General features: G+C 43.0%; 1 protein-coding gene across 8 annotated transcripts in view; it reads right to left on the bottom strand.

The window, feature by feature from the left end:
- Window positions 1–26,123, bottom strand: part of Ccdc91 (coiled-coil domain containing 91) — a 177,217-nt gene that overhangs the window by 10,427 nt on the left and 140,667 nt on the right. For all 8 annotated transcript variants that reach the window (XM_006986659.4, XM_042274374.2, XM_016005181.3 and 5 more), the window contains one exon: window positions 21,470–21,583. In XM_006986659.4, the coding sequence (XP_006986721.1) occupies window positions 21,470–21,583 (114 nt within the window). The remainder of the gene's footprint in view (window positions 1–21,469; window positions 21,584–26,123) is intronic.

Raw genomic sequence — 26,123 nt, 5'->3', positions numbered from 1 at the left:
ACACTGAGTCCCAGAGAGTCTGAGAAGCTAGACATGGCTTTCCTGAGTGTTTGAGGAGCTGGACAGAGCTTCCCAGGGTGTTTCTGTCTCATGAGCCTGACGCTAAGTCATGTCATGTTTTTATTCTCCTGGCAACTATATGAATAGGGCAATTGAGGCTTAGAAAGGTTATGACTTGCCCAAATGCAAGAGCTGGGACTTAACACCAGGTGTGTGTGTGTGTGTGTGTGTGTGTGTGTGTGTGTGTGTGTGTGTGTGTGTGTGACACCCAAGCCTATCCTCCAACCCCAACACAGCACAGCCTTCTCAGATAAGAGCTTCAGTTATGACTGGGGGCCTTGGCACAGGGTCTATTTTGCTATAAATACACAGGGGCTCTTTCTGTTGCATTACCCAAGTACAAACACCTGTCAAGGTGCCAAAACCTGGCAGATGCAGCTATTAAACAATACAACTGTCTTCCCTCCACAGAGGATTCAGAAAGTTCCAGAAATTAACACACAAAAGGGCCCCTGAAAACACACTGGAAGCATTTAAAGAAAATTCAGCTTATTAATACACCATGAAAAGAAACATTGCCTTAAAAAATCTGGAAATGCCAGCAGCTACACAGAAAAACAGTGTAAAACTCCCTCCTGCCCCAGTTCCTAAGGAAACAAAGGCTTTCAGTTCAATTGTATTCAGTTGCACTGTGTGCAACCTTGCAGCGCACAGCCACCTTAAGCCTGGGTGACCTCTGCTCATTCATTTCTGCATTTTTACTACCGGGAAAGAGGCTGGGTAGCCTGAGACCAACATGTGCTGGGGTGCATACTTGGTTAGGGATTCTAATTACGTAGTGCCTAAAACGGAGTCCATAACGCACCACTGAACTGAGTGGAAGTTACTGTGAATAGATTTTCCCCGCTTTGAAACATTCTACATCTTTAGGGATTTTACAACGCGTACATGATTGTGAAATCTGATCACTGTCAACTGAACCAACCACCTGGCACGTTTTAAAGAGACTTCTGCTCCCAAGGGCATAACTACCTTCCCTGCCATGCCTCGCAGAACCGCTGCTGCCTCCCGGCTAGACCTGGGAATGGGGAAAACAATAACCCCTCCATCCAGTACAAGTAAAGGAAGTTTGCTCTCATTCCACACTAAACTTAGACGATACTGAAAACATGGAAATAAAGAGAGGGGCAGCACCTGCTCAGGCAGGGTTTGTGGTAAAATTTGCTAAGCCTTGGCAGAAGGCTCCCATCTTCTCCACCAGCAGGCTTCAAGGGAAATTCTAGAAACAACCACACATCTCTGGGTTACTCTTTGTCCCAGAGTGCTGTCTGTTGCTGTGATAAACACCACAGCCAAAAGCAACCTGGGGAGCAATGCTGGTCTGAGACTGACAGCTGTGGTCCCTCAAGAAAAGAAGTCAGGGCAGGAGCTGAAGGCAGGAACTGAAGCAGAGGCCTCAGAGGAGTGTTGCTCACTGGCTTGCTCCTCATGGCTCTGCTCAGCCTGCTTTCTTATACAACCCAGGACCACTTGCCCAGGGGCAGCACATCCAACAGTGAGCTGGGCCTTCCCACATCAATCATCAATGAAGAAAATGCTCCCACAGACCTGCCTACAGGAAATCTAGTGGAGGCACTTTCTCAACTGAGGCCCCTCTTCCCAGATAACCCTAGCTGATGTCAAGCCCACAAACCCCAACCAGGAGCGCATGGTTTCTATGGTTAGCAGAAGGAAAGGAAAAGTCACCGGAGCTCAAGAAAGGGTCTTGCAGGGGACATCTGCTCTTCCCCAGTTCTGTTCTTGTGTTGTTCCTCACCCCACCTTCTAAAATGTACTTGCTGGAGCCTGAACTGGCACTCTGTGGCACGGATGATAGTTAGGTGCTACAGGCAGAATGAGTGCATAGAGTGCCAAACAGAACGGGCATCGAGTCCCAAGTCCCTGACTGGAGAGAGTACGAGACGTCTGAGCTTCTCTCACTGTAGGTTCCGGCGTATGCTGCTGCCGCGTTCAGTCTGGGATCCGGGAAATTGAAGTGTTACATGATAAGGGAGCTAGCTCACTTCCCAGAAATGCAAGTTTAACTTTGGCTTTATTTTTTATTTTTATACACAGGTGTGTGTGTGTGTGTGTGTGTGTGTGTGTAAGAGAGAGAGAGAGAGAGAGAGAGAGAGAGAGAGAGAGAGAGAGAGAGACAGAGAGAGAGAGAGAGAGAGAGAGAGAGAGAGAGAGAGAGAGAGAGAGAGAGAGAGAGAGAACCTGCTCATCAGGTCCTAGGGAGCATGTTGCACTCCTTGTATGTTGGTCCCTTGAAGCTGGAGTTAAGGGCATCGATGAGTCACTTGGTGTGGGTGCTGGGATCTGAACACCAGCATTCCTGGCTGGGCAGCAGATGCTGTAGAATCGAAGCCATTTCACCAGCCTTGAAAACTCAGCTTTTAGATCATGAACAAGAACATGGGGACAGGCTCAACATGTTAAATGAATAAGACTGAAGGTTTTGCTGAACTGGAAAATTTAATTTGGGGGTTGAACAAGCAATCATTAGAACATAATTCTGATAATAATTCAGGAGTCTGAGCTGGAGAGAGAGATCAAGATCAAGGGAGCAATGATGCTTCTTTGTCTTCTAATGTCTGTTGGAATTTATGAACCTATGGTGACCCTGGCATAGAAGCGCTGATACGTGGCCTTTCCTCCTATTTCAGTTCTGTTCTTTCTTGTCAACTAAGTAACTCTGACCTACTAGTTTGATTTGTATTAATCCCACACAAGCTACAAAGAGCATTCCCAAAAAACAAAACAAACAAAAACCAGCCTCTTCCCCATTACTGTATTCCCAGATGATAAGACTTCCCACTGGAAAGAGAAGCTGGCAGAACTACTTAAACCTTTGCCTGTAGCCAGGCTCTCCCAACGTTCTAGTCCATTGGTACTGGGAGATAAGATTAATAAGGGGTAGGAAGACTCCTGGAAAATGAGTGAGAAACCAGGCCTACCTTTAGGTCACCACTGTCTGTGGGTGCAAGTTTACTCTCTAAGGCCCCAATTAAGGTGATAGAGCAAAGACAGGGAAACTCTTTTCTTCTGTGCCCTAATGTAAACACATGACATTACACAGGAAACGGAAGGGTGAGTCCGCTAAAGAACATGTGGCAAGTCACCTGAAGACCACTGACAGACGGAAATCCCATGGTGCAACTTCTCTCAAAGACAGGCCCTTTTACTGTATCAGCATCATTGTGCTTAGATGCAGACTAAAGATGGCTTTGGCAATACATATCCAGGTTCTTCTGAACAAGAGACACAACTGAAAGTCTTTGGGAAAGGCCAGTACACAGAACACAGCCATATACATTAAAATCCGTTCAACATCAACATGGTAAGCTGCCAATCTAGTCTTACGGTTTCTGAGCAACTGGAGATCCCATCTACTTCTTTAGGAAAATATAGCATAAGAGGCTCTAACAGGTTCCCATTTCATGGATTTTTATTTTTTCAAAGAAAGTACAGTTTATTTGCAGAGGGCATGTTTAAGAATTCAAACTTTACAAATACATACATAGTCTTTGGGTGATAGAAGCAGTCTAGATAAAAATAAAGTAAACATCTAGCCTTGCCCAGTTGGGTTAGGTATAAAAGAAATGGGGTAAAGCAGGCATGATGTCTAGGGAGGAAGACCACCATTATGCCTCACTGCTCACCCAGGAAAGCACTTGCTAAGGCACTTTCCTCAATGTAGGAGAAAGGCAGGGTGACCAAAGTTCAGCAGTTCATAGCTTAGTCTAAAAGGCACCAATATGGTGCTCATTCTCCCGGGGGTCCTGACCTGAAGCTGAGACACATTTGAGACTCGCTCAGGGGAAGGGTGTGGCTCCCAAGGGTGTTAGAAATAGTTTCTGCATCTATCCTGTTCAGAGGAAATGAAATCACAAGTGCCAAGTCATAGATGGGCTACGTCCCAGAAGCCACGGGCAGCTGGCTGGCATTTCTGTGCTTTGCAAGACTGACTCCATATCACTCACCATCATTTCAAAGGGCTTCCTGAACTGCAAATGCCAGCTGTTGATTTAAAACTCTTCACAAAGGCTACATGGAATCAGCACCCAGTTTCATGAACTCTTTTCAGTGGAAGGTGAAAAGAGAAAGGAAACATTGACCAGACTACGCCTTTTGTTCCACTTTCCTGTTCTACACACAGGAAGATGGAGGCAATGGAAAGCCCCCATCTGAGACTGTGGTATTGCTCATTTGTAACCCCAGCACCTGGGAGGCTACAGCAGGGGGATTAGTGTGAGTCTGAGGCCAGCCATGGCTACAAAGTGAAACCCTATCTCAAAAATCAAAGCAGAACAGAACAGTCTTTGGGAATCAGCAAAGTCTGGCCTCATACCAACCCACTGAACAGAGCTGGTTAGTTACCTCTCTAAAGAAACTCATTGAGTTCTGTAAAATGAATGAGTAACACAGCAAAAGACTACTCCACTCCCCAAATACACGATTATATGAAGGACCTTGGAAATATGGTTCAACAATCTGTGCTGCCCTTCCAGAGGACTAGAATTCATTTCCCGTTACCCACGTGAGGCTTACAACCTCTTGCAACCCCAGTTCCAGGGGGATCTAATGCCCTCTTTTGGTCTCTGTAAGTGCACGGTCTATATATATATTCAGGGACACAGCACACATAAAATCAATTAGTACTTTTTAAAGTATATGAAAACATTTACGAACAAAAACAACTGATCAGAAAAAATATCTCCAAACACTCCTAAGTGACAAAGACTGCAAAGGATGTCAGTTGTCCAGATCAAACAGTAGAGCTACAGGAGGGACTGAGGAAAACATCTTGACGACAACGATGATGATGATGATGATAGCAAAAACAATATCCCTGAAAGGCAGCATTCTCAAACCTGCATCTCAGTATTCTGCTACTTTAGAACCCCTTACAGGCAAGAAGTAGGGATATAATGAATATTAAGGGTCATTATAATGTCTGATTATTCTGAACATATACTTCTAAATGACACACACCTCAAGATAGCCTTTAGTAATAAAAAAAGTACATTTGAGAGGCACATTTATCAAATAAGATATCAAAACTAGTTACAAATGACAAAGATTTTAAGGCTGACTAACTACTAAAATTACTTGATAGACAAACAATACACAAAATTTTGGAGTATTTAAAAAAAAAAGTATGTGTCTTATAGGCAACCAAGCTGTACATAGAAAATGAACAAATTTACTGTAAAAATAAAGACTACTTGGTTTGCAGACAGAACCTCCTCCTCCTCCTCCTCCTCCTCCTCCTCCTCCTCCTCTTCTTCTTCTTCTTCTTCTTCCTCCTCTTCCTCCTCTTCTTCTTCTCTTCTTCCTCTCCTCCTTCTCCTTCTTCTTTTCCGAGATAGGGTTTCTCTGTGTAGCTTTGGAGCCTGTCTTGGAACTTGCTCTATAGACCAGGCCGGCCTAAAACTCACAGAGATCCACCTGGCTCTGTCTCCTGAGTGCTGGAATTAAAGGCATGTGCCACCACTGCCTGGCCCAGAACTGCTTCTAATTCTGACCACAAGAGTTTGATCCTGACATGGAATAAGCTGGGTACAATTGTACAAACAGAAACAAAGCAGGAGGGAGCTAGTGGAAATACCTGACCAGAACACTGTGGAGTAATTAAAAGTGGGTGACTCAATGGGAGCATAACACAGACATGTGCCTAGTTACAAATGAAGCCTGTTTGTGACTATTAGAGAGATGCATGGATTTAATTCCCAGATGAAACACAGTGCTGGAGCCACCACCACTAATCAACACCACAGCTGCAGGGGACCCCTAACTACAGGTGCCAGTAAAGATCTGCATGTGTTCTGAGAAGTTCTTCAAAGGACAGGATTTCCAGTCCATGGTGCTTCTGTCATGACTGTGACCGTCACTCTTTTAGGTTTCTTATCGATACCCTGCCATCACCAACTTAAAAATATGCTAAAGTATTCTTTTTGAAGATATATAACATTTACATTGTTCCTGCTCTTTATGAACTTCTGTATGTGTCCCCCAGCCCTCCTTTCATGTCTGATACTCTATCTTAGCCATAAAACACCAGGGGATGATTCTATCTTACATCCCAGACATGGATATGTTCATTTTAATTAAAAATAACTGCTATCATCATAAATCTATTTGTCCTTTCTAGGGATTAAAATGATATGTGAGTACCTTCAACACAAACTCAGATATTACAGTAATTAAAGGTTGTTCAATTTTAATACACATTTTATTTGACACATTTACAGTATTTGATAAAATATTCAAACCTCCATCAAATTCATTTTCTCATTTACTTTTTTTCTGATAACATTCTATTCTCTTCACTTCTTGCTCAATTTTTTTGCTGTTCTCTGTCTGTTTTCTCTCAGAGGCTCACCCACAGCTGCCTTTGTGCTTCCAATTCCCTGTGTCTGGGGTGCTCTTCCAGACTTAACCACTCTGTTCAGCCTCTTCTTACATGTTGGCTCAGTTCACTAAGAAAGACTCTCTCACTACCCCCAACACTCACTCACTGTGTTGGTCTTCCCAAGGCCACCTCAAAATATCCTATTTTGCTTTCTGTCGATGTTATATAAACTCTCTAAGGAAACAGGGATTCTGGTACATTTACTTCTATGGTTTCAAGGGTTAAAGTACTCCTTGGCTCAGTGAGCATGGCGCAGCTGGGGCAGCTTTGTCTAGGCTCTATGTTTGGGTCCACATCAAGAAGACTAAATGGCTAGGTGCTTGTTATGGTTTGAATATGAAGCATTCCTCAAAAAGACAATGTATGCATTGGTCCTGATACAATGCTCACAAGTGGGGATGTTGGTCCTGATGTGATGCCTATGTGTGGGAAGGTTGGTCCTGTTACAATGCTCACATTTGGGAAGTTTGGTTATGATGTGATACTCATATGGGAAAGGTTGGTTCTGATGTTTGAAGGTGGCACTTTGGGGAAGCAAGTATATCATGAGAACTTTGAGCTCCTAAATGGATTAATTCACGGATGGATTTATAATCTGATAGCAGTACTGGGTACTGGTAGATAAAAGAGGTGCACCTAGTTAGAAGAAAACTTCATATCATGTGGATCTCATTTTCTCCAGGATCATGGTTTAGCATCTTTTGGTTCACAGCTAAAAGGCTCAAGTCCCTGTGGTGGGGGTGAATTTGTCAATCAGCACATGGCAAATGTTTGTGGAGGGCAAGACAAGATATTTTAGGCTTTAAGAGTCTCTGAGCCACTGTCATAGTAACCAGTTCTACACCTGGGCCTTGCAGACAGCCACAGATAACATAGACTACAGGGCCACAGGAGTCCCTCAGGGATGCTCCTCCACACAGGGCCACAGGAGTCCCTCAGGGATGCTCCTCCACACAGGGCCACAGGAGTCCCTCAGGGATGCTCCTCCACACAGGGCCACAGGAGTCCCTCAGGGATGCTCCCTCCATTGTCTCAGTTCTGTCATATTTTAGCGTCATCTTGAGTGAGATTCCTACCTTACAAAGTGAAGATTGTACAGCTGACTTCTGGGCTTGCAGTAAGGGAGAAACATGACAGTGTTCTGGAAACAAGGTCTCTGGGGAGTCACACACACCAAACACACAGCAGCTGTGCAGAACACGCTGTCTTGCCATCTCCAGGGTTGATTTCCCCTTTCTAATGGCAACTCCAATTTCATTTGGGGAATTTGTTCTTTCTCTGTGGAATGCAATTAGGAGTCTGTTTGTCTTTCCCAACTAATCCAATTGGGTTAGAGACTCTGGAGAAATGAGGGCCGGTGGTGGTGGTAGTGGTGGTGGTGGTGGTGGCAGCAGCGGCGGCTAGCTTTGTCCATTCTTATTTGTCATTCAGAGGCCATCATTAATGTTGCTGCCTCTAGTTTCCAAGCCGTCTTGCTTCATTTCATCTTAACAAGTCTGGTGTACAGATGCCAATCAACTCTTTCAGGAAATCCCCACTTCCTAGAGTTGGGCTGGTCCAGTTTCTAACACTTGAAAGCAAAGAACCAGGACTCCGAATGGCTGTGTCTCAGCATCAAATCTTTAATTTAATTAATGTTGAACTAAATTAAATAGAAGTGAGATTTAGTGACATCTCTGCATTCACAACCACCTACTGCTTTGCTTCTGATTTCAGCCCCAATACACATCACACAAGGCAAAATCTACAAAGGAATCCAATCCTCTTCCAGAGAAGCTTCCAGAGGCCCAAAGGTGCCAACAATTGGCATTGACTGCTCTCTGTGGAGGCCTGGGCATAAGGGGCTTCAAGGAATACAAGGCCATTGTTCAAGGTGCCATGCCACAGGCACACCTGAGATCTTAACTAGGGGTCTCTTGGATCTGGAGGCCAATTTGGGCTATAGCATGTGTTCCAAGGCAGCCTGAGCTAAAATGTGAGACCTTGTCTCAAAAACAAGCATGAAAAAAGAAAAAAAAAACAAAAAAGGTTGAAACAAAATTGTCAAGAATAAAATTTTAGAAGCAAATGATTATCATACAAAACAAAGTAATACTAGTTTCATAGAGGGCAGAGAGATTTTGAATGTCTACATAATGTATGCCCCCTTTCCTAGAAGTATTTCACCACCTGGTGATGGAGAAGGAGATATTTCCAGGAGGTCACTGTCTTCTACCAATGAGCAAATCTGCATCTATGGGAAGTGGGAAACCAAGGTTTGAAAGGCTTCAGGTATTAAACAAGCAATGATCTGATCTAGTGGAGACTTTTTGGCTTCCAGAAAGACACTGTAAGACATCCTGTTAGTATCTTATTCTTATTTATAATTTAAAAACATCCAAGGATCCTCATTTCAGCAGGTGCTTTTTATACCCATGATTTAAAACCTGCAGAGATTTAGAATATACTCACTTCAAACTTGACACTCGTTGGCAGGACAAACATACATGCACACATAGGTGTGCACACTCATGGTTCTCAGGCAAACACAGGCACATGGACACACACAAAGGCATCATACACATGTGTACACATACAGGCATGAACACACACAGGTGCACACACACACAGAGGCACACACCTTAGTCCCTGTGGGGAGTGTGTAGGGATGAAGAGCAGGCACAAGGACTCCCAGTTTCCTACATAAAAGCATTATTAGCTCATTCTTTCCAAGGGCAAGTTCAATGTCAACCACTTTTTAATAAAAAACATGACAGGGTTTTCTCATTCTATTTTCCATTTTAATCAACCACACACAAATATACTTGCAACTTTATATATTTAATTACTTCCAAGGGTAGTCTCTCTCCTTAGCTTGGTTAGTGGCTACTACCCTAAGCCTCTACCTGTATCCTGGCTGTGAGTTATACATGCACTACACAAGCTGGACCTTGGCCAGACATTGCTGACCAGCATACCTGGTCCAGATGACTTGGTACTGATGGTATTCGTTCACTGAATGATGAATTAACACAATGACATGAACAATCTCAGACAGTGGCACGACAGAGAAAAGAGCACTTGGTGCTCGGCAGAACAGCACTGCTATGGAGAGGGCAGCTAATGGACTGCTCTCCCAGGAGATAATCACTGGCTAAAGCCGTTCCTCTTTCCCTCCACACTTCCAGGGAGAATGGACTTCCCCACTGACCTCCTGCTATGACGGGGCGGATCCTACACAGTCAGCTTACAGTGTTAGCGCATTGGGTAACATCTCTGGGTAGCTGGCACGGGTACTAGACACTGTTCAACCAGCTACCTTTCTTTGCCTAAATTCAGGGGCTATTGATTCCTGAATGTTTATGCTAGTTTCACCCTCCTCTGACTCCTGGTGTAGGAGTCTTAAGTACAAAGGAAGTGAGAAGGTCATGTTGTACCCTGGTAAGAGGAAACAAGAAGGAATTTTTACTAACTACGAAAGTATATAATGAAAAATGTATGTGTAAAACGGTTTTTCTCTTCTCTCTCTCTCCTTTCTCCTCTCTCTCTCCTCTCTCTCTCAAGACAGGGTTCTAAAGAAACCAATAAACTCAGCTAAGAACAGAAAGAGGGCATGTCATAGTCCTGTGGCTCAGCTCCATACCAGGCAAGATGCTTTCACTTTCAACATAGGAAACACATAAGAAGAAAGACTGAGCCACAGAAATGGGACAAACGCCGAGGACAGCAGCAGAGTGAGCACAGTGCAGGTCACACTAAGTCTTAAATGAATCAGCGTGCTAACTGGTAAGGAAAAAGCTAAGCAATACCATTACCCTGAAGGCCCAATGGCTTCCAATCGATAAAATAAAGAGGGAGACACTGAAGTTCTTGACAGACAGCAAGGAAGCCGAGATTCAATGTCCTTGTACAGACTATTAATGGCACAGACAGGCAAGCATTAGTGGGATTAGTGCAACCATTTCCTCAACTCAATGACTGAAGGAAGATGCACCCCAATGTATTTTACTTCAAATACAGAGTTCAGAAAGCCTCTATTAAAAGACAACATCTGGAAAAACACAAATGGACGGGAAGGCTCTGTGTTTGAAGATTAGTTAACACCTTGGCTGGAGCTGTTAATCTTAAGATCAAACAGTGAGGTACAGAAAAAACAGACAGTGAGCAAGTCTACCTCTCATACAACTAGGACCTCAGCCAACCCATTCCACACTTTTCTTGCTGCCTTGTTTCTCATCTCTGTCCAGTTTTACACTTAGAGCAGGTGCTGGAGAAAGCAGCGGCCACGCTAAGGCGGTCTGCTGGTTATCGGCTGGCTGGCTGGTTTTTAATGAACCCTGGGCCTTAGGCATGCTGGGTGAGCACTCTGCCACCGAGCTGTATCCCCAGTCAAGGTAACAGATTTAATGCAGCAAGAACACAGAAAAGGAAGAAAAGAGAAAGAGACCCCCTGACAACAGTCAGCCATAAATACAGAGAACAGAGATGTGCAGAAGGCCAACGAACATGCTGGGATTTACCCCAGTGCATTCTGTGGAAAGGCAAGTTCGCCAAGCTCTTTATCCCACAGAGCTTTGTGGTGACCCTTCAATGAGGAAAACTGTTGTGACCACTACACACAAAATAGCCCCAAATTATAGTGGTGGTGACTGTTGGTCAGTGCAAGACAACAGTGGAATCACAGACACATGGAAACACCCATCTCAACATACTTTCCTAAACTGCTTTTTCTGTAAGTCCGTGGAAACAAAAGCATTATCCTATCAAACACAGCAGAACCTCTGGAGGGTGCTACACAATGCAGGCATCGGCTACAGAAAATTTCTGAGTACTTAAAAAAGAATGACACTGTGGTAGCCAAGTGGCAAACATTTGCTAAGATGCCTGACAGTCACCAAAGCTCTGTTTTAATGAGAATGAACCCCCCACCTCCCAGCTTGGCTTCAAAGGATCAATTTTAGGATTCATTGAGAGGATAAAAAACTGGAAATATTTCTGCAGTAACCATGGTTAGTTGGAAGAAATTCCCAAAGTATGTGGTGGCAATCTGTAATATTTTCTGACTTCCGACATCCTTCCTATGGAACTACTCAGCCCCATGAAGTCCAATTCCCCTACATCAAACTGAGCAAGCTTGCCGTCTGGCCTGCTCTCCTTCTCAGATGCCACTACCTGGTCACGTGAGCAGAACTCTAAGTCAGAAGTGAGCACTGAGGTCTCTGCACAGGTACCTGTTCTAAAATGTGGGATGTGGCAGATTCAGCTGAGCAGTGGATTTTCATAATTTCTAATGTGACAGCTGTAGCAAAGGAAATGTTACCTTTAGCCCATTCTATGTGTAGATTCTGGTACTGCCTATGGTTAGCCTTAGGCTTGGTTTCTAGCCTTCCATTTGGCTGAGCACTCATTGTCCTTCTGAGAATCCTTGTGGCTGCTCACCCAGCTGGTGGCAGCTTCTGTGTGAACAGACACTTTTAGAAACTCAGAAGAATAAGAAGGACCTATGGTTTGCTCTCTGCTTCTGTAAGGCTGGAGGGCTAATTATCCAGGTGATTTTGGAAACAAGTATAAAGTGTGCAGGCCAAAACTTTTGGTAGTCTGTAATAAATTATTAACTTCAGAGCTTGCTGAAATTTGGGGAGACCCTGTAGAAGAGCAGAATTCAGACAAAAATGGTGTGTCCATTTCTCAAGAAGGCTTTAAAAAGAAAGGGGGAGCCCACAGAAGCCAATTCTCAATTCTAGGCGAGAGGCTCAGCCAGCAGTCACTGCTAATGTGGAGTCACGGAGCCCTGCCCACCTTCTGAGGGCTGGGGGCACTTTTAGTCACCCTGCTTTCAATGTGCACAATGGGATGTTGTGGGGGCCAGACTGGGGACAGGGGTTACAGATTGGGAAAAGCACCCAATGGTAGAAGCCAGAAGGAAATGGTGATTGTCACTACCAGAAGGGCTAGGCAGTCACAGAACTCAGACTGCAGGGAGTCCATCAGAGGACTATACACCTACAACAGTCACTGAAAGAAGTCAGCTGAGTTGTGACACATCCAGGAAGTCTGAGTCACACAACAAAGCCATGTGATGCCTTCTTCAACTCTAGTCCCAAATCAATTAGGGAGAGGAGCCAAGGCTCATCCGTGCTAGGGAGCACTCTACTGTATAAGGCACAACCCTAGCCCAACCCAGGGGCTTCAGAGTGGGAATATCCATAGTGATGACATCACAGAGATGAGCTGCAACTTCACCCTGGCCTTGCCTCTGCGAGGTTTGAACTAAGTCAAAAAACTGGGGACCTGGAGAGCTGCTGTGGACCCCTGGTCAGGAAGGAATCCAGCAGCCATCAGAGGAGGAGAAGTTTTTTAAGGTAATTGTGCTGCATGTTGAGCCCAGCATAGTCCAAAACACACAGACTTCAGTCATTTCCAGAAAATACTGTGGGTACCGGAGGTGAGTGAACAGTGGGATACTTGGCCACACAATGACTCAGATGTGAGTTCTGTATCAACACCCAGCACACAAGGCTAATAAGGCAAACGCTTTTCATGCATCCCATAAACAGGGAGCACACAGTCCTCTAGGGCTTGTCTCTCAGACAACATGGAAGCATTAGGGTTGCCAATCTACAGTGTTTCACACCAGGGCTTACTATGTTGCACCAGATCTTAGGATACAACACTGTGGCCTTCTATCTGCAGGTGGGAAGCATAAAAATAGGTGCTGAGGAATACACATTCTACCCCCACAAAAAGGGTTCTTTTGTGTCTTCCATAGTATGATTCTAACACTTCAATGTGAGGTGGGTGATTTGAGGGGCAACATCTTCATGGGACCATTTTTATTGCTGAGGGTGTGGGAAAGTAATTCAGCTTCGGGAGACACAGAAAAACGGGGTTTGTGATTCACAGGGGACATTAATGAAGAAGTGGGTCTTGGAAGGGCAGCAATGGTGGCTGGACCTATACCACTTCCTTGGGCTTTGCTTCTAAAAGCCACATCTGAACACCTGAATCCTTCATATAAATGTCTCTTCACACATCAGCTTATCTTCCCCCCATTCATTCTCAAAAATTCAATGAGGATATAAATGTTTGTGTGTGTATGAATTTTCAAGTGAACCACAGCAGCTTCATCTTAGGTGAATTTCAAACACTGATATGTAGATTTATAATGAAAGTTAGCTTTAGTGATGGGACAGACAGCTCAATGCTGAAAGGCAGGTGCTGTCAGAGGACCTGGGTGTAGTTCCCAACATTCACACTGGGTGGCTCACCACCTCCAACTCCATTTCCAGGGGCCTCTGACACCCTCTTTTGGTCTCCATTAGCACATTCATGCACACGGTGCACATAAACTCACACAGACATACTCTAAAGAAAAAGGAAAAAAATTAAAATGAGTTTACAGGATGTAAAGCAATGTGAGTACTGAGCTTGAGGCACACAGCAGAGGATGATGGACTTTCACGGAACCACAGCTGAACCAACTGGCAATGAGGGAAGAAAACGGAAGTCACTAGTACAAGGATCCAGTGATGAGAAACACCCACAATCAGAGGGCTGCACAGGCCATAGGTGATGAGTGCTCCAGTTACCCTCTGACTATCCAGTTAGAACTCTCTGCCTAGGAAACAACAAAAAAACAGTCTGAAATTTTAGTCAAAGGCAAAGCCAGACTTACCGTATACCCACAATCGAATGGACATCATTCAAAAATAATACAGTGATAAGAGATGAGCAATCGCTCTTCTCCCTGCACAGGCTGGCCTTCGTTTGGGAGGGAGCACCCGGAAGTGACTCCCCATAGCTTGTGAATCAGCATCAAACTGCTGGGCAGGATGCTGCTCTGTCTTCAAAGGAGAAGAGAAACAACACACCCCTCAGAGAAGGACATCTTCATGATATTTCCAAAACAGTATTAGTTACAACTGTTGTTTATTTATTTATTTGCTAATTTTTCAAAGGAAAGAAATGTTTGTAGAGATACACATGATAGAAAATAACAACATGATAAATCAAACAGATTAAGACATCACTGAGTGTCTTTTAGTCAAGAAGTCATTTCCCTTCCACTGAAAATAAGGAAAGGCGATGCCGACCATTTCTGGAGTTACACTTAGAAAGCAGAACCTGGCCAAGAACTCACCAGTCTCCCTAAGACACACAAGATGTATAGGGAAGAGTATTGACCTGTTACGGCTATACCTCAACCTCACATCCAATTCCTAGCGGCCAAGTCTTTGATACCCATGATCACAATGGCTACTGTATTTCTAGATATTCTGTGGGAAACTATTGTAAAAGTTATTTCAATGCCTGAAATTTGCCCAGTCTCTCTTTCTTGTGACAACTACTTAGTATCTCTAACTAGCAGGAAAGATCTGATAGTGAGAACATTAGAAAAAGTACTCAACAGCAGCACACACCAGTGCTGTGTTGCTTTACCTTCATGCTGCAGAGGAGGAGTAAGCTTTTGTTTGTAAAATACCCTCTGAGCCAACTCAACTTCAAACTTTAACAAAATAGACGGCTTTCAGAGCACACTGGGACCATGACTCAGTATTCTTAACTTGCTACAACCAACCAAAACAAAACCTTATTTTAAATAACAACTTGTATGTCTGGATACACTTCAAGACCCAGCGAGGCCCTGGCATGTTAGGCTCTTCTTTCTCTCAATGCCCAAGGGAAGCATGACTTGAAATGAGTCTGGCATTAGCCCATGTGAAGAAAAATGCGGAAGAATGTGAAGTCCTTTTGGAGGCTTAAGCGTGAACTCCCCCTTAGTCCTTATGTGAAGCTAAGATAAGGCTGGAGGCAGTGACTGGCAGGCAGACGTTAGTGAAGTTTCCCACCACAGCTGCTGGGAAGGAATGGGCTACTGTCCATGGGTTTCTGACTTGAAACAGAAAATAAATCTGAACTGCCTCTGTAGTTAAAAAAAAAAAAAAAAGACAGTTTGTGAAAGCAAAAGACTTGGTCTCTTACAGGAATAAATCTACACCCACAGATTATTATACACTGCCTTTCCTGGGGTCCTAACAAGGTACCATCCTTGGTTGGTCTTTGCCCAGTGGCCATGGCAACTAGGAGATATCCGGTACTGGTGACGAGCTCCTGAGCCTTCCTATGAGTGTCTCCCAGGAGACTCTTGCATGGGATCTAGACGGTCACTCCTTGCCCAGCTGCCCGTGGTCTTGTATGTAGTAAAAGGCTGATTAAAGCAGGAATACACGGAGCAGCTTCCTCAGGTTGCAATCCACAATGGTGGACTTTCTGTCTGTGGGGTCAACCAGGCTTCTGTAAGAAACCCCTCACCTGTGTTCTGTGATGTCATCAAAATCATAAGCCTTCAATAACAGTGTACCTGGCCTGATGTAATAATCTGATAGATGGATAGATGTCTTAGCATGGCCTCTATTCACATATCTGTGAACATTCCCAAGAGTCTTCTTACACAATGACACTTCAGATCAAGAATGAAGGTCAAGAAATGTGAAACAGAGGTAGGTTTAAGATTCAAGTGTATTTTATAAAAGAAACCTTCAAGGAAGAATTTAGGACAGGAATCAGCATCTAGAGTCCACTTGTATTGATACTGAAAGCTGCAAGGACCCTTTAAACCTTCATAGTTCATTGGCTTTGCTAGCTTTCCTCTAAATAAAATTTTTCTATGCTTCACATTTAGGGAGAGTGCCCACTGGGGGCCACTTAGCAAGGTAGCTCCAACTAGCTGACTTTATTGACTTTCAACAACTTTCCAGAGGCCATCTGACATGTACAAAATGTTATATATTTAGAATGTAAAATTCTAATGGTTTAAATGAAAAGGAAGGCTAAGCCCACTTAGGCACTAAACCCAAGTCACCAGAAAGCACACTGTGAAGGAGCAGGTCCCACCCCCACGTGCCTCAGTCCAGAGAAGCAAACTCAAACATGACATCCAAACCAAAAGCCGCAGCAGACCCTGTGGGTCCCAACACTGACATACTCCTGAGTTTATCCTTTTCTGACTACAGAGCTGGCCCAGGCCACACAGAAGAATGATTAATTAGCATAAAGGAAGCAGGGGTGGGGGTGGGAAGCAGAGAAATGGCACTGCTTCTGCAGGGATGTATCAACAATGTAGAGAGTAACTCCTCTAATGCGACCAATTTATAGCAAGAACTGAAAAGCCTTCAAGACACTCAGCAGCTGTCAAGAAACACGCCATCACACTCTGGGTAGAATGTCACAACTGCGAGGAACAAAGTGTTAACGTAGTAGACAAGAAGCAAGGCAGCATGGTGACGTGACCCGCTCCCTAGAGTTGTCTGTAATTCCAGTAACTGAAATTATCAGAAGTAAAGTAAGTTCACATTGGCTCAATGTTGCCTTTAACAGCTTAAGATGGAAGTGAAACCCCAGAGAACTGCAGCATAGCCAGCCTTAAAGAGACCAGCTATAATTAAGAAATTCTGACAATGTCTTGGCCTCAAATCTTTGAAGTAAAGATAATTGCTCCTTACTCCCCTCTAAAAGTCTAAATTAAAAGAATCCTCCCAAGTGAAGGTTATTTTCCTGGAGATGATTTTGAAAACACAGGCCATAATTCTGGTTCTTAAGAGGAAAAAATAATAATCTTTTATTACATTTGGATGAGATTTTATTTTTAGGAATCACCGCCTGGCTGTGAGTGGCCACTGCTTGCTGGATGCTATTCTCACTTCCTCCCTCATGGCGAGCTCATGTGTACCAGTCTGAACTTATGGGATGGGCTGGAACTCTTCATTATAGCCCAAGGGCTATTGGTCATTATAAACCACAAATCCTTCCTCCCCCAAGAAGTGTCTGATCTTTCCCATTGCATTCTCTCCTTTATACAAAACAAAGCCTGTGGCACTACTGATGTTTGCTGTAACAGTTGTTCAGGTTTATATGACAAGGGAGAGACTTCTTCAGAACACGAGCGAATGACAACTGCCTAGTTCCATGGTGAGAGAATTAAAGGGCTGACTGGCAGCCCTTGGACACCTGATCGAAGTCAGTGATGCTTCAATAACACATGGCAGGTGTTCTACTCAGCTGCTGCAGCACAAAGCAAAGCTGAGTGTTCCTGGAATTTCATAAACAAGCAGTAGGGTGGATCTGGCCCATCCCAATCTAGAATGGCAGGTACCGCAAGAGTCTGAAAGCACAATTTAAATTCAGCAGGATGCAGTGTGGTTGCCAGTCAGTGTGCCTGTGGTGCACAGCCAATGCTCAGGGTAGACATCTGGCCTAAAAATCCCAGGCTTTTCTGTGTGCAGTTCATAGACAGGACAGAGAACTAAGCCCACTGACTAGTAGACAACTAGTAGATACTATGGAAAACTTTTGGAGTGCTACGCTAAAAAACAGTTTTTCTATTCCACCCCAAATTTACAAAACTGATATAACATTTTCCCTTGGCCTTAGAAGGACAAGTTTTGCAGAGGACTTTTTAAAATTATGACTGGGCTGAATATTTATTTATAATCATTTTAAACACCCAAAATGTCTCATTATTAATTTATTTTTCCAATTAATCACAAAATTCTTATTGGTAGGATGTTTTGATTATACCTTTTTTTTTTTTTTGTGGTGCAGTACTGTGTGAACAGTGCTGGAGAAATCTGAGCATGCACTGAGACTTCTTAACTAGTGCATAAAGGTTACTCTATCATCCAGATGTTTGGACTAGATGAATGACAGCTGTACACAACGTTTAACAGCACCTCTGTTGATGACACTCATAGGAACGAAACGAAAAACACCATTCAGACTTCTCACAGTACGAGTTCAGTATTAATTCTAGTATCCTGGGTATATTTTTAACATTCAATAGCGTTGAATGATTGATCAGAAAGTTACTGATTTAGACATGTAGAAAAAGCTATTACCTCTTATGGTGACCTGTATTTTACACTATGGGAAAAAATTTTAAGTTATTTGAGAATTTTAGTATTTTGACTCTTCTATTCCATATTTCTCAGTCCTATAAAAGTAAAACCATACGGGGAAATGTGGAGTGGAGTAGTGTTCATTTCAAACTTTCAGGGCTTTGGGCAAGGGTCTGATGCTGCTGAGGGACCCACAGAGCAAGGCCTAGCTCCACAGGAGACTTCCACCAGCAAAGACTTCTCAAAACTTCAAGGCTATCCTAGAGACTGGAATTTAAGGCCAGCAGGAACCAAGGTCTTAAGGGTTTCTGAGGAATCTGAGTTGAAAATCCTAAGCTTGATCTAGGGTTTTTTTGTTTTTAAAGAGCTAAAGAAAGTTAAGGAAAATTTTTATACTGAAAATGTTATTTGATCAAAACAAAACAAAAAACAAAAAACTATCTTCCAAAGGAAGAAGTGGAGATAAGTTGCCCCAATTACATTTTTTTTTGGAAAGAGACAAGAATAACAGGAATTTGCTAAAATAAAACAAAACGAAAAACATTTCCTTTAAGTTAGTTTATAAGCTCTAGTTTTTCTAAGTCCCAAGATATTATATTAAAATTAACTTTACACGGTAAATATGTTATTTTAGAAGCAAATACAGAATTAAGACTCTAAAATTTTCAAGAGTGACATAAAAAGACATATTAACAAGCTGCTGCTTTCACTATGGGCTTTTTCATGGACTTTTCAAAGTTAGCTTTTCCCTTTGCAAAGACAAAATACCCAGATACTCAAAAGTTTCTCATAGCGTCACCAATACAAATGCAAGCCTAGGGCAAGTGGTAATTTTTCTAATTTTTCTACGGTAAGAGGGCTGTGATCTCCCGGGAATCGGTAACAGGAGTGGGATAAGGTTCCAGAACTCACACAGTAAATGACAGCACCAACACTGAGCTGAATACACATTTCAATTAGCAAAACCCACCTACCAACAAGTGGCTCCTGGGTAATTTTTATTAACGTGCTGAAGACAGCGCTCAGAACAAGTATGGACATGGCACAGGGTGTACATCCTCACTCCAGCTGCTGTAGCCTATCACTAAGGCATGACCACAACATGCAATAACACAATACGAGAAAGAAAGCTGCGAGAATCTTACGGTACAATGGGGCCTGATTCTGCTGCGCTGTCACTGACACTGTTGTCAATGAACTTTACATATCAAATCAGGCTACTTCTCACAAACAGGCAACTGATAGGCCCTTAACAGATTTGGAGGAACACAGGTCAAATGGCCTAGCCCATAATTAGTTCTTTTTAGACATTAAATTGACATATAGGGGTTAGAGGAACCTAAAAAGGGCATTCTTAATCTTAACCAGATACTTTTATGGTAGCTACATAATACAGAAAAGTAATACAGTTTTGAAAAAAAATTACCCCCAAATGATCTTGTAAATGTGCTTTGCTATAATCTCTGTGCAGATTTATATTTCAAATATAGACTGATTGATTCAGGAAATTATATTAAGTATGAAGAAACAATCTGAATGTCTATCAACAGACAAATTAAGAGAATATACACATACAACATACCACTCAGCCCTGAAGAAGAAAGTCTGGACCATGTGACCCACCCAGGAGCCTTGAGGGCGTCAGGCTAATGGGAACAAGGAAGCGGAGCACACCCTGTTCTGCCAAGTCACTCACACTGGGGTTCAGAGAGGTCCAATTCATAGAACTGGGGTGAGGGGAGGGGAAAGAGGCAGCACTAATGAGCCAATAGCCTTTCAGTCAGAACAGTGAATAACTTCTACTGAGCCATTCTACAAGAACCCACAGCCAGTGACGACGCCTGGGAGACGTCATACTACTGGGGTGGCAGACTTCATGCCGAGTGTTATAACCACCAAGGAGAACATTAAAGAAGAAAAGATGATAGAAAGGAGGGACCTAGAAGAACCCCTACATTGATTTTAAATCTGTGTTTCTTCACTATTCCAATTAATCCATGTGCATCCATATTCCTTCTGGGCACAGCTCATAAACTGGATTATCTGAAATAACCTCTGTGGGAAACATTGACATATAATTAAAATACCAACTTCACTTTTGAGTTCAGAATGTGAAAATCTATCACGAATCAGGGTGAAAACACTTTTAAAAAAAACAACCCCAAAGATAACCACATATAGAGTGCTTCTGTAGATGACTACTTATCTGGAAACATTCCTTATCGATTTTGTATTCTGATGACAAACTATTTGCTGAAATCTAACAGGCCTCACAGATATGAGGAATTTTCTTTGCACCATACAGACTTGACTTCAAGAAGGGAGTGCAGGCCTGGAGTGGCCCTGACCCTCCCTGCATTCTTAGAGCTTTGCTGCTGACTAAAGGTCAGCAGCCAACACTTTCCACTCGACCGTTCAGCCCACAATTAAGTTTAGACATCATGCACCAAATTTCCTTATATACCATTCCGCTTGGATGCTTGTTATGGTGTAGAAAGCCTGATAGTTTATAGTATGTATCTGCATGTGGTATATAGGAATTACTGTATTTTACATGCATATGTTAGGTATGTAAACAAAACATACGAAAACACTTTAGTGTAATACGTTACATCCTTATTATAGTGATTACACACCCCATTTAACAGTACATCCTATATTGCCTATTATACTCAAGGTCTGTGGAAAGACAGTAAGTGAAATCTGTTCTACTTTCTAGTCCCTGCAGCTTGTTTTCTGAATTCTGACCAGCATGCTCTGACCTGCTCTGAAACAGAACCAGAGCAATGTGATATTTATTTGCTGACTGTCATGAAATCTGTTAGGACCACAGTCAGGTTAACAAAGAAGCCTCAAGAGCATATGCAAGTGCCTACAAGAATTAAAGGAATCTATAAACACATGGCAGCCCCTCTCAAGTCCAAAACTATCTTCCTGAGTGCTCATTGTTGCTTGGTTCTTGTCTAATAGGATATCTAGAGATAATTGCTTAATATATAATTATTCGAGAAAATAACCTCCAAGGAGATTACTAATTTTATACTGAGGGTATTTTTCAAAATCTCAACACCATATCACACGTGAAAGCCTCTGTTGTGACAGAGCTTGTACAAAGCAGGGATCTACACAGGACACTTACCCTTCTCTGCTCCCTCACGTACTCCACCAGCTCGTCTCTTGTTCTCTTTACTGCCTCCTCCATGGCCCTTTCACTTCTCTTCTGCTCCTCTATTATTGCTGCTTTGACAGCTTCCTGTTTGGGGTAGGAAAGCATGGTCAGTATGGCATGCACAAAGACACACTTGTGCATTTATAGAACTGAAGGGCTTTTTTTGGGTGCAGCTCATTCTGTTGCAAGCCAATCTTTAGACTGGAGGGTGGCCCTGTAACAGCTTTTGGTAACAGAGGCATTAGGAGGAAAGAAATGGAATTAGCCATTTTCTGAAGGAAGTGATGAACCTAACAGATGCCACTTGCTTCCTCAGCAACCTGTCACTCCTGGTTTCTGTCAGATTGCCTTCCTGTCCTCTGCACCCACACAAACTCAGTGTTTACTCCTGCACAGCAGTCATCAGATGCAGTCTGGGTAGCAAGCTTTATTACAGACACTTGGCCTCCTGCCAGGTCAAGATGCTGAGAGCTGGACACCAGGTGGAACGCCACCCTGTTAGCTGCTATTTGAAACCAGACCTCTAGGGAGGAAAGAGGAACTCACTGCCTTACTGAATTGGGTATCGGAAACCTGAGGGATTTCAGAACAGCAGATAAACAGAAAAGGGCTGAGTAGGTAATATTCTAAGACAGACAGACAGGCTTCTCAGAAAGCAACATTATTTTCTGCAAAAATAGTACTTTACTCTTTTATTTTTAATTAAAATAAATAAAATGATAGTGTTTGATTGAAATGAATGCTACAAACCACAATTACTTAACTTCCATCTATCCACAGATGTCAGGACTTTCTACTTGGGTAACACCATCAAAGAGTATTCTCCTCACTTTTGATTCTTGAGATCTATGCATGTATTCTCTTAGTTTTTCCTCAATCAGTTTAGACATGTATTCATGACCCAGAAAATATAAAACAATAATGATTCACTATCACAAGTCTATTTACTGTAGGAATCTTGTAGAATGTAAGAAAGTGTGAGCATACAGTGATATACACGCAAACGTGTAAACATGCAAATGTGTACAAAGAACAAGGGGCAGAGCAGGAGGAAACTGGACATAGAGTCAGATTATACTGTATGTGCTGCCTACGATCTCTGGAAGTTTTCAACTGAAACATGCTCTGAATATTTTCTTAGGCTCTTATAGTCTTTTATAGTATGGTTTATATTCCTTTATACAGTTGCATAATGACTTATTTTTACCAGTTCTTAATAAGTAAATCACATTTATCATGTAGTTAAATTTTTTATTTCTATGCATATTAAATGTAATTAAGCATCATTTTAAAAGTTACACATGGTTGTAGAAAGGCATAGAAAGCGGGTGATTATAAGATGCAAGGGTCAGATTTCAGATGCCACAGAGTTCTCATCTGTGGTCAGCTGCCTCCTGCTCATGTGTTCACTTGTCAAGTTATCTGCTAAGTGTCCAGTAGTACCTGTAAAACATAATTCCAGATCCGGGAGCCTCCGCTCTCCTCCTCTTGATGGGCTGTAATTTACCCACACAAACAGGAAAACAAGAGAAAGAGAAGCAACAATATAGAAACAGAGGTCTCAAAAGACACTAGGGCCAATGGGTGGTGCTGACCCGAATTTTAGGAGTTGCTAGGAGAGATGTCTCATGTCTGTCTGCACAGCCCTTCTAAGAGAAGACAGGGTGTGGCCTGTGAGAGGTGCTTGCTGGACACTGGATGCTTGTTACAAATAAATTTGTCTGACAGTTCTTCTGGGAGTGGCAGGAGAGGAAGAGGAAAAGCCAGGCAGACATCAAAGACCCTGAAAGCTCAAGCCACACTTGTGACCTGGCGCAGGGTTCCCAGGAGCCCAGTGCACTGCTTCCATTCCTGCCACGTGGGTTGGCAAACACATGCTTGGTCAATTCCCCACGGTCATCTCAGCCTCTCCCCAAAGTCAGCATCTGCCTGGTCATCCCCACAACACTCTTCAAACTCACTCTTAATTATCCACAGGGAAGGAAAAGCGTGTGTGAATTCTCATTCCCTTCACTATGGACAAGGGCCAGCCTGTGTCCACACCCAGCCAAGTAAGCAAGGCAGACAATGGATCTGCCTGAAGTTAGATTTTCACTCCCTTAATACATGGAAACATGATGTTTCAGTATGGTAGGTGGTGTGATTTGGTGTAATAAGTGCTAACAGAAGCTGGGTGTGCAAGAATTGGAATTGACAATGTTTGTGTAGGGGAGGATTAGCCCATGCTGTGGCATTAAGGGGTGGGACTTGATGGAGGTACCTACTTCATTGGGGAATTCTAGAAGGGACTAACTAGTCTTGTTCTAGTGGGCTGTGTTAGTTCCTACAAACTCATCTCTGAATTCCTCACTTCCTGTCTCACCATGTGATCTTTGCTTGTACAAATTCCTGCTGTCCTGCCATAGGCCTGGAGTGGCACAGCCCAGGAGGCCTAGGAACAGAATGACAATACTATCCTTCCTGGACTTCCAGCCTCCAAAGTGGTGAGCTACTTTTTTTTTTTTTTCATAATTACTGGGATCAGTTACATTGTACCTACACATGTACACACACACACACACACACACACACACACACACAAGTGGTAGGTATGGAAAGAGACTGCTCAATGCATACAAAGCTATTTTCAAGGAGGACAGAGTTCTGGTGTCCTATGGCACAGTGGGATAACTACAAACAAAATATTATAGTGAATCTTTCAAAACAAAAAACAACAAATGTAAAAATGTGAGGAATATGTCAAATACCTTGATTTAAAACACACAATATAAACATGTGCTGAGACATTAGAGCCCACTATAATTGTATGTGGAGTTATTATGGTTATTATGTTTCTATTAAAAATGAAAGTAACAGATACTTGAATGTCTCAAGCAGGGGGAACTAAGTTTAAGGCTAGCCTGGGCTACAAAGCAAATTCAAGGTCCATCTGAAAAAGAGCTGTGTTGTGGCCCAATGGTAGAGCACTTTTGGGTACGTACACTGCCTCAGTTCACTTTGCCTATCACTGAACAAAGTGAGTCAAAGTAGAACTATCATCAGGGTCTCACCTGCCCAGCTACAGTCAGCAGTGTGCAAACCGTGAAGAGTCATGGGTACTTTGTGTGCTTTCCTGTGTGTCAATACCCTTCCATTTCCACACAAACTTAAAGCTCAAACTGTGGTTCAGAAGGGTTTTCTAGAATCTACAACCTAGACACTGATGGAGTAAAAAGAAAACTTTATCTCAAAATCCATGTGCTGTGCAACAGCATGTCAGGCCATCTTGACTTTGAAGTAATTAGTCTGCACTGTCATGAATGACAAAAGGAGATGAAGAGAATGCAGGAGGTCCTGGACATGCCACCAGGAAACCAACATACCCCATCAACTCAGACGCTTACTGACCCAGGAGGCAGGATGGGAGCACTGGTGACTCAGATGATGGGGACCCTGAATTCTAAGTAAGCAAAATGCTGTCCTCACAAGAAAATCTTATTCTTTGTATTCGTGAGTCTACGCTAAAAAAAAAAAAAAAAATCCTCTTTGACTATATTGATTTTCACCAACTAAGGGAAAACATCCCCTCATCATATTAGAACCTCCACTTGGTTGAAACCCTTAAAGGATTTACTCTCTGGCTTGGTACAGGAAAGCGTTGCCAGTACCTGTTTCGGCCATGGTCTCCATGCTGGAGAGCTGGGCTGGCTCAGCTCTGCAGGTCTTTGGATCTGTGCTCTCTCCATATCTAACTCTCTATTTGTCATCAGCTGCTCCATTTAATGTGACTACCTATAACTACAGTGGCCTAAAAAGAAGTGCCTCAAAGATGGGGCCACTCTCTTTTGATGATCTCCCATCCTCTAGACAGGAAGATGCTTAGAATTTATTTTAGGAAAGCCAGATGTACTTTGCAAACAAAGAGTACTTTGAAAACATGGAGGCCTCCTAGGACAGGCTCAGGGACGATGCAGCTACTGTAGCCATGCTGCCCCCACGTTCTCTTCTTGTCTACGGCCTTCTCAGCAAAGTCAAAGCCACCAGGGACTTGTAGATTTTCTAGACGCTGTTAACCACCTGGGATCACGTCAGCCACATTCCTGGGATCCTCCGCATCTGTTTTTATCAGAATCTCTTAGATTCTAGACCTACGTACTATTTTTTGTTGGCTGATCCTTCCTTTGGCAGACCATCTCCTCTAGGAGTTTTTTTGCCTGGGCATCTGCTTTGTCTGAAAATGTTTTTATTTTACCTCATCATATAGCTGGTGATCTGGATTTCTAGGATGGAAATTTCTGCAGTTTTAAACACTTTGAGAATATGATCCCAGGCTGATTCCTCATCACTGGTACACTGGTTTAGTTTTCCCTCTGGAGCATTGTACCTTTTGACATTGTAACACCTTGTAATACAGAGCTTACTCTAAGAAACATACATTGAGTTTTTTAAAAATTGCAAAAAAAAAAAAATCCAACTTCTTAAGTAAAATTACAATTTTGTATTAGGCCCAATTCCTAGCTATCCTGGGGTAGTGAGGCTTGTGGGCCACAGGAGGGACATACTGTCCAGAATCTCAAAGAATGTATTTGCTTCATTTCTTAAGTTTCATTATGAACCTGGTTATAAGCAGATCAGACATGAGTCT

Source organism: Peromyscus maniculatus, chromosome 3 (genome assembly GCF_049852395.1).
Source record: "Peromyscus maniculatus bairdii isolate BWxNUB_F1_BW_parent chromosome 3, HU_Pman_BW_mat_3.1, whole genome shotgun sequence".
Classification (NCBI taxonomy): Eukaryota; Metazoa; Chordata; class Mammalia; order Rodentia; family Cricetidae; genus Peromyscus; species Peromyscus maniculatus.
This window is presented reverse-complemented; position numbering and strand designations above follow the sequence as displayed.